General features: G+C 42.4%; 1 protein-coding gene across 1 annotated transcript in view; it reads left to right on the plus strand.

Moving 5' to 3' along the window:
- The window catches only part of NEGR1 (neuronal growth regulator 1), a 134,333-nt gene that overhangs the window by 42,575 nt on the left and 82,236 nt on the right, over window positions 1-9,522 (plus strand). Inside the window, exon 2 of the mRNA XM_085306349.1 lies at window positions 2,557-2,682. Within this exon, the coding sequence (XP_085162475.1) occupies window positions 2,557-2,682 (126 nt within the window). The remainder of the gene's footprint in view (window positions 1-2,556; window positions 2,683-9,522) is intronic.

Here is a 9,522-nt window from a genome sequence, read left to right on the forward strand (position 1 = left end):
TTATTCACTTGTATTTTATTCTGTATGCACCGTGTCAGTTTGGGTTGGTTATAACCACGTGCCCAGGTCAAAAAACATGTGAGTAGTAGAAAAAGTCTTCAGTGGAAATTGGGTACTCGGGAGCGGGCTCTGGAAAAGCACTGTGGATTCTCTGAACTTTGGAGTTGTATAGCAAAAAAAGGTTGCCATCGGTAAAGGTGATGCAGTTCATGCATTCCTCTGCATGTGTCACACAACTGTGCACGTTTAGCAAAAAATATTTACCAAATATTTTTCACATCAAAGATAGGCRGTAAAACTAAGGACATAAAGCTAGAGAGTGGGAATACATTGTCATCTGTCAATGGATCGCTCTTATGTTTTAAATTATYTCAGATAAAATCTTCTTTTGAGAGAACTCTAGTGAACATTGTTAAACCAGGACTGTATGCTTATTCCGGAGTTTTGCAGGTAATGTAAGCAAGAAAAGCAAAGAATAGTTTTTCAAAGATACGAGTGATCCTGCATATTTTGTTTGATTGCCTATCCACTCACTGTCCTGAAAACTTGCACAAGACTTCAACACTGATCCACTTATGTTTTTGCATCTCGTGCCAGCTCTTGTGGCAAAGAAGCTGGGAAAGGTTATTTCTCTGCAAATTTTGTTGATATATCTGACCAGAATCACCTGRTACATGTCGTTAAATAAATTTAGAGCAATGCCATTGAAGGCATTAAACCCACAAAGTAACAGTAATATTTAATTTATTGAAAACTAATTATATGCTAGATACAGTTGGAGACTCGGGGAATAAGCAGAGCCCTCATCAGCGTGTAAGCAAGCTGGATGGTTAATGCACTGTGTTTGCAGCCTGACCGGCACCGCGGGCGGTCCAGTCCGTCTGCGCCGCGCCGTGGCCCGATCCGTCCGGAGCGGGGCAGCGGTTGCCCTCGGGCCGGCGCCCCGCCGGTGGCCCCGCCACCGCTTCGGTCCCCTGCAGCTCTGCGCGGCTGCCGCGGCGAGGATGGGTCCCTGGCTCCTCGCCTTCCTCCCAGCAGCGTTTGGCTTCTCCGCTCAGGCTGCTTTCCCGTTTGATTAAAATCAAATCAAATGCGTCAGTGTGAACTCTGCAGAAAAAAACASGTGCGAGGGGAGTCTCTTGTTCCCGTCCTGAGAAATTATGCCTTCTTATTCCCGGAGGGCTGTCTGAATAGTAAATAGTTAATAATTGTATGACAACTCTAAATATAAACCACTTACCGGTAACGAGCTGTAGTAGTTCCGAAACGTTTACTCTTACCCTGTGGATTTCTGCARCCAGAGCTGCTGGTGGGCTTTCGGCGGAGCGCCTGCCTCACGCAGCGTTCGGTGCCTGCCTGCCGAAGAAGCGTTCCCGGGGGGGGCGACGGCGGAGAGGTGCGGACAACGTGCGAGCGCGGGACGGCGCGGAGACGTGGGCGGCTTTACCGGCGTCACGCAGCCGCTTCCTGAGCTCCCGCTGCGGCGCTTCCTGACGCGACGTTACAGCGTGCAGATGTGCCGCTGCCACGTTTTGCCACTTTTGACCCTTCTGTCTTGATGAAACCTGGAGTTTAATGTCAAAGGCAACTCGCATGCCTCGTCATTACAATTTGCTGTTTCCGAAAAAGCACTGGCAAAAGCTCCGTGCTTTCGGAGTACACTGAGGAGACGCTAAGGCAGCGTTCCCRCGGCCGGCTGGCTGCTCGCAGCGTTGCGGAGGCGGGTGCGCTCACGTGACGGCTTTTCGGCTGCGTGGTGACAAACGGGAGCAAAGCGGCGAGGCACCGCGGCGGCATCCGTAGCGGTCCGGCTGGGCAGAAGAGCGTGCGGCTGGGAGGCAGGAAGACCATAAACGTGGCGGGTCTCTCTCGCACTGGTGCCTTCTGCTTTGCAGAGCGGTTTTGTCTGCAGGTGCTCGTTACGGAAGGTGCTCTCACGGCCACACGTAGCATCTGCACCTTTGGCACGTKTGTCCCGTCCAGCTAGAGACAAGCCAAAGTGCTTTCCAAAAGYATCCGTAGGGTATGCTTTGGCAGGCTGTTGTTACTGCTTTTATTTCATTTGTCTATCCAACGGAATAATCAAGTATGWGTTGATAAGAAATACAAAGCAACAGAGATGAATGTATTTTAGTCTTCACCAGGAACAGCTATGACTTTCTAGGTACATATGGGGCAGATGAAATGGGCATTGYTATTTTTCAAAGTACAAGAAAATTTTAATTGAATCTTCGTTTCAAACTATCATAAGCAAGTTCAAGCTTCTCTTAAGCGAAAGCATCAGTAGCAGTGTACCAGGAACTAAATAGCAATACTATAAAATGGAGGAAGTTGCTGCTGTCTTTCTCGTTTCAAATCTGTGGCCTGTTCCTGCAGTCGTAATGGAAATAGCTGTGGTCACAGCTGAACAGGGAGAATGTACCTTTTCTGCTTATGTGCATGGTTTCTTTTAAACAACTGCATTTTTTTTTTTAATAATGAGTATTATGTATGTATGTCAAAACTCTCTTCAGCTCAACAGCTTTCCATTACAAGTTTCTCATTGTTCCATTTCAGTTTCTCCGAAGATATTTCGCATTTCAAATGACCTCGTTGTGAACGAAGGAAGCAACATTACTCTTGCGTGCTTGGCCACAGGGAAACCAGAGCCTTCCATTTCTTGGAGACATATCTCTCCGTCCGGTAAGCACACACTCTGTCCCCGAGAGCTTTGCGCTAAGGTTCGCCGKTAGCAGACTTGGCTTTTTGTATTTTCAAAAGCGTGACAGCATTACTTTTGTGTGCCTTAAAAATGTGCATGCTTAACAAGGTTTCTAGAAGTAAGAAGCTTCCTCAGATTTCAGCTGAGGTCAGTGAAAACTGTACTACTACTTAAAATGAGAATGTAAAGTTAGAAAGTAGAAGAAGAAACAGAGAATTAGAGACCCTAAATATAACTATATTTTTAATTTGGGCCCAAGCAACTTGCCAAGGACAGAGGAAGGAGGTAGTATTTGCATGTTATAGGATGAGAAGTCTGAGCAGAAGCTCGTATAAGAGACTGTAGACATTTATYAAAAAATTCCTATTAAAACAAAAACAAGGAAACAAACAGGAATACAAATGACTCTAGAACCAGGATGAAAAGTTAAAAAAATTAACAAGTCATGCAATAAATATAATTTAATTTCACTACCATTGAACCTTACAGTTATTGTGATACAACATAGTTTATTAAAAATATTTTTACTGATTTTAGTGATGCAGTTTTTTGAAATTAAATTCTTTATGAAAAATCGCAAGCAAAAYGGCATCTAAAAGTATAATTTTTATTTAATTGCATATTTCCCTCAACATTTTTATTTTTCATAAATTCACGCAAGTACRGAGTTCCTCCTTATATATTTAAAGGGAGTCTTTCCTTGTAGCTAACATTACAGAYATCTCTGCATTAGTTGACTATCTGCATTGGTTCAGAGACAGCAGAGTTGGTTCCCTGAGAGCAAATCTGAATCTGGGTGCAGACCTGAGCACAYGTAGCTCAATGAGCCAAGCTGCTTCTGGGATCAGTATTATAAGTTTAGCCAGTTCCACATTGCTGTGGAAGTACATGTTTCAGTAGACCTGCCTAATTCTTTTCCATTTCATACAAAAGTACAGTCTAGAGGCTTTGCAGATACAAGGTAACTCACTGCAAGTTATCTTAACTRGAGAGCTGCACCAAATATTTGGTGCCTGAACCTGCATAAATATCTAATCTTTTCATGGAAATGCTGTTTGGAAGAGCTCTATCGGGGTATTTAATCATCCCTGCCACCCAGCTGCCCCTGTTCCTTTCTCTTGCACTAAGAACAGAAGATACGTTGGCTCTCTATCTCCAAGTTACTGGTGCTGGAAGTTTTGGTGTCGCATATTTTTAAGCGGCTACCTTCCTGCTGCCTGCCTGTTTCATACACCACTAGTACTGCACTAGTTCTTTTATATGGCTTCTATGATTATAATTCATTTTGAATTGAAGGTCTTTCTGTTGGCTCACACACCTTCCCTGAAATCCATGTAATTGCAGGGAAGAATACTTTCATGGACTGTCACAGCTTACCACAGTGTATCATAATACAGAGTAACAGTTCACTTTAGAAAGCAAGATTTGAAAAAAAAGAAATTTGACCTTTAAAACAGTGACAATGAATTCAGCTTGAAGTGTCCATCAATGGGCTAGGCAAAAAAATCCATTGTAGCAAAAAATGGGTTTTTAACTAAATGTCAAACAAATTTTGGGGAGGAAACTGGTGACACTTTGGAGTTATAACTTAAAACATTAGATTTTCTATAGAAAGGAGCCATTACAATTTTCCTGGAAAGGAAGAAACAGAAAAGGATAATTAGTGCACTCAAAGTGGACAAGGGGAGGAGGAGGAAGTAGATCATCCTTATCTTAGACTTCAGACAAAATAAGCACATGTAATCACCACGGCTTTCAGTGAACCCCCTGATTTTATATTTTGACCAAAGACTTATATTTTGACTGAGAATGGCAAGAGGAAAGATGTGATCCATTCAGCTACAGACTTAGCGCAACAAGTATTTAAAATGAAATCTGAAGAAAAGACTGATCAAAGATACTGTGGTACATGCAGAGTAAATCAAAATGCTCAGGGCACAGCGGTGCTGTGCTCTTATGGAGCTGAGTGGATTGAGCAGAGCCAAGTGAAGGCTGAAAGGTGTATTTTTGCACTCAGCAGTTCTCAATACCAGAGATTTAACAGTCAGGCAAATACAACTCGCTCTTTGTTTCCCCTCACTACTTTGGCTTTCTGAGACCTGCTTCATTCTACTTGCTGATTCATTCTTTGAAGCTTATATGAATAACACCTGTAGGAAAGAGCAAAATGCATTTGCCATATAATCACCTTTTCATCTTCTCTGTTTGAGCATCCTGACTGAAGGATTGGCAAGTAAACCTGCAAATCTTGTATACTCACCAGTCATTATTCTCTTAGGCTGTACGTCGGGATAGAGCTGCTTGTTGGATTGTCTTTGCCCTGTCTCTTGTTCTCGCATCAGGAAGCAATAGGCTAGCTGAAACTCAAGCATGGCCTTAAGAACTTTGGTAATTAAAAAAAATCCCCACAGAATCAAATCACAGAGTCATAGCGGTACCTCTGGAGGTTGCCTGGTCCAACCCCTGCTCAGGTGGGGCCACCAGGATCAACTGCATGAACTGTGTCCAAGCGGGTTTGAGCATCTCCAAGGCTGGAGACGCCACAGCCTGCCTGGGCACTGTGTTTCAGTATTCAACCACTCTCACAGGGAAAAAGTTTATTCTTATGTTTAAATAGAATTTCTTGTACTTCAGTTTGTGCCCTATGCCTCTTGTCTTGACACGGGCACCAAGGAGAAGACTCTGGCTCCCTCTTCTTTACCCCCATCAGGTATTTCCACACCCTGCTGAGATCCCCCGGAGCTGTCTCTTCTCCAGGCTGAGCAGTCCTGGCTCTTGCAGCCTCTCCCCATATGTCAGAGGCTCCAGCCCCTTCATCATCTTCATGGCTCTTTGCTGGACTTGCTCCAGCAGGTCGATGTCTTTCTTGTAGCAGGGAGCCCATTCATTTTGTGCACATATGCTCATCATTAGAGCAGCTGGAGATACACATCTCAATAAACCATAGTAACTGTGGTAGTAATTTGGTATTAACAGAACTATCAAAGGTTTACTGTCTGGGGGAGCACTGGCAGCATCTCAGTCACAGCATTTCTGATTTACTGGACTTCCAGCTGCATTTAAACGGTTAAGGTCAAAATCTTGTTTGTGGGCAAAGAAGCAGCACACCTTTTATTTATTTATTTATTTATTTATTTATTTATTTATTTATATGTATATAGATAAAGTCAAGAATTTATTGTTAGTATACTTGAAGTCATAACAGTCTAATTCAGGAATCACTAGTCTATATCGAGTTGTTACAGAAAAAGGAAGAATAATAATGCAGTTAAAATTCTTACACTTCCTGGATTCTCCCCATTTTTCTGGTGTTACACACACACACACACACACACACACACACTTGCTCCTGTGCGCCCTGAGTTGGTGGTTTCATTCTGGTGTGTCTTGGGGCAGTGGGGGTTACGGCAAGCTGTCAGCATCTGGAGTCCTTCACCAGGAAGCATATGGGGATCATRGTGGTGGTTTCTTCTTCCTTCCTGTAGTATGCACTTGAAGTCATTTTTATATGTTTGCTGATACATGTTAAGACCTTTCTCTTTCTTTGCTGGTCTACAGCTCCAGATTACAACCAAATTTGCTATATATGGTGCCATTTATGTATGTTAGATACTATTTCTATGGTCTCTTTGCCCCTGAAACCAATTTTGTCCAGCTCTAGTTTTGCATTTCTTTAACGGACCATGCGTGGGTTTCTTACAGTTGTGGGGTCCCCTGTGTCCATCTCTCATCACCCCGTGCCTGTGCTCCTCCCCTGCACCCTGTGTCTCCACTTCTTAAGGCCTCTGTTTTTCTGTACACTACATGCGTTAATTTTAAATAGCTCATTCTGTGTAGAATGACTGCTCGTCGCTGCTGCCTATGTAAAATCACAATTGTATCTCACAGAGATAAACAAAAGTAAAACATTTTAGCCATAGACACCTGGTCAACTAGAGAAATTATTGTCATAGCTAAACCAAAACTACAGGCAAGTCGAAAAAAAGTTCAGACAAGCCTGAAGCTGTGCAAACTCAGTGCAAAGCAGATGGCCTGTTACTGAGAGTGGCAATACTGTACTACAGGGCTGCGTCAGTAGAAAACCCGTATCTTACAAAAACTGAGCGCTAGTAAGAACACCAGGACGTACCTTGGTTGTCCTGTCGTTGATTAATGGACAGAACTCAGTCCTGAGTGGAAGGACAAGAGGATCCAGATAACKTTTTGCTCAGAAATCCTGTAAAATACTATGGAAGTGGACCCGTAACTTGTGGTCTGTCTGTTAGCCTACCAAATAAAGAAGAATTTCAGTAACAATATACCTTTTATGTGTTGAGGTGCATGTTCTGCTTTGAAGACAGTTAYAAATGACACTCAAAACCAATTTTCTAGGCAAAGAGGAAGCCTAGACTTATTAGCAAAAATGCAGGACAGTTGAAAACACTAAATTTTTATAAGAGTTTATATTCTTCCTGCCACAAATTACCTTTATCTAAACAWAAAGTTCATTTACAGTTTGTTTTCTGTCAATTCTTGCCTATAATTCTCAGTGGCATTAATGAGGCTTACATACAAGCATCACATCCCGAATACAACACTAAATTATATTAAAGAATTATATTTAGAATATTCTAGAATTGTTTGTCAAAGCTGCTACTAAAAGATAAGAAACTGAAATCTCTGAATACAAATGATTCAATGTAGACTAATTCCAAAATATTATCATGTTTTGCATCAATGCAGCCTTTGCTTGGATACGGTTGGATTCAATTTTTTTTGAACAAGAGATAAAATAAACCTTTAATGGGAATAAAAATAAAATCTATTTAGAGATTATTTTTAACTTAGTACATAAATTATTGGCCTGTAATCTTCATGGTACATGTTTAACTTGCAGTAATTATGTAAATACACTCATTATCTAAATATTCATTATACCAACCCATTATGTAAATGCACAAAATCTACACATTCAGTGTAATACCATAAGGAAAATGGAGCTGAGCTTTGTAATCTGAAAATCTTATATTGTTGAAATGTCATCTGAATAAATTCCAGGTATTACTTATTTTGTTCTGACATTTAAGAGCAAAGTGCAGCATCAATAGTTTAAGAATGAAACCAGAATTTTAAAGAACTAAGGTCTGCCTGAATCATAAGTCTGCCTTTAAACACTGCACGAACAACGTTTGGTTGCATCTCCATCTTTGAAAGCGAGCTCTGCAAACGCTGCCGGCAGCAGTAACAACAAAAGCCGTTCGGAGAGCTCTCTTTTTTTTTTTTTTTTTTTTTTTTACATTTTACAAATTTCTGATTTGTTATGTGGTGAAACGCTATCCCACTGGTTTTGACAAAACTTTCCGTAGCAGAATTTTCTCRGGTGCAGCCCAGAAGAATAAATAACGCCGTGAGCCGCAGGGGACAGGGCAGGAGAGTGGGGCCCCCGGGCGGCCGAGAGGTGCGAGGTGCTCCAGATGAAGCACCGCTGCGCTGAGGAAACAGCCGTGACATCAGGGCTGTCGAGATGGGCAGAAAGGCACTGGAGGATTAGTCTTACTTTTTGACTTTTTTTAGAGTGCTTGACTTCACAATCATAACGCTTGCTTAGCACAAATATTTTTAGATGTAATTTCATATACTTTAAACAAATATTTTAAATCTAATTGGTTCATGCTGAAATCATATTGTTACTGCCAGAATTCATGGGCAAGGTTAGGATCTGTAAACGCACATTGCAATCTCAGCAGCTTTGCTAATAGAGAGTGAACCTACATTAATATTTTGGCATGAATAATGACTATGCTTTTCAGGTGAATGTCTGTTGGGCCCTGCTTAACACACGTTGGTTCGCATCGAGGAGGGGGTCTCAGAGGCTCGCCCCGTGTTTGTAAGGAGGGCTAGACTAGCAAAAGGCAAATTCCTAGCATCAGGGCAATCTTGTTTTTCCAAACTGAAGCATTTTAGAAAATATCCGTAAGAATTGCTTAGCACTCACAAAATAACAAGTTTTTCAGCAACACTGAGGAAAGATAAAGTTTTCCAGGAAAATGTACCCAGAGTTCAGGTATGACCATATTCACGTCCTGAGCGCTCCCCGCCGCCGAGCCGCGTTGCTCGCCCTGGGCTGTACATCGTGAGCACCGTGTGGCTGCCCCGAGCCCAGCGCCGGGCCTCGTGTTCCTGGACAGCCCTGCAGCTCTGACGACGTGTTACRCTAGTGTCTCGCACTAGCACTGCCGTTCTGACGATGCATTAGTGTAATACATCTTCGGAGCACTCAGATGATAGCGCTGTCTGGGAAGAGTGAGCCTAAGCGGGGACTCAATTCAATCACAGCACAAAAGGAGCTCACAGGGCACGTTTCTGCAGGATCTTTCCTGAAACACTGCTGTACAAGGTTTGGGTTTATACAGGAAAATAAAAAAAGCTTTTTTTTTTTTTTGAATCCTAGGGGGAGAAAAAGCTTGAAATGAAAATAGTTAATGTCAAATATTTTGTTCCATTTGCACTTTAATACAGAACTGTAATTTTTCAAATGTTTTCCACATATTCGCACATGAGACAAGTAAGAAGTATTTTGTTAAAGGGCAAGTACTATGAGCCATGGATTTTAGACTGAAAATACTTAACGTACATTAATTATTATCAGATTTCCAGGACTTTGTATGAATACAAAGCGTGAATTCATCTTTTCAAATGCTCCTTCTCTTGTTCCAAAGGAGTTTTAGAGCTGGAAGCTTTAGAAACAGGAGCGGCTGGCGCGCGCCGCCTGCGCAGCGAGCTCTAACGGCGGGCAGGCCGCGGCGAGGGCTGATCCCCGCGCGCCGGGCGGCGCGGGCTCG

Source organism: Rhea americana, unplaced genomic scaffold (genome assembly GCF_003343005.1).
Source record: "Rhea americana isolate MKP2758 unplaced genomic scaffold, rheAme1 scaffold_239, whole genome shotgun sequence".
NCBI classification, from domain to species: domain Eukaryota; kingdom Metazoa; phylum Chordata; class Aves; order Rheiformes; family Rheidae; genus Rhea; species Rhea americana.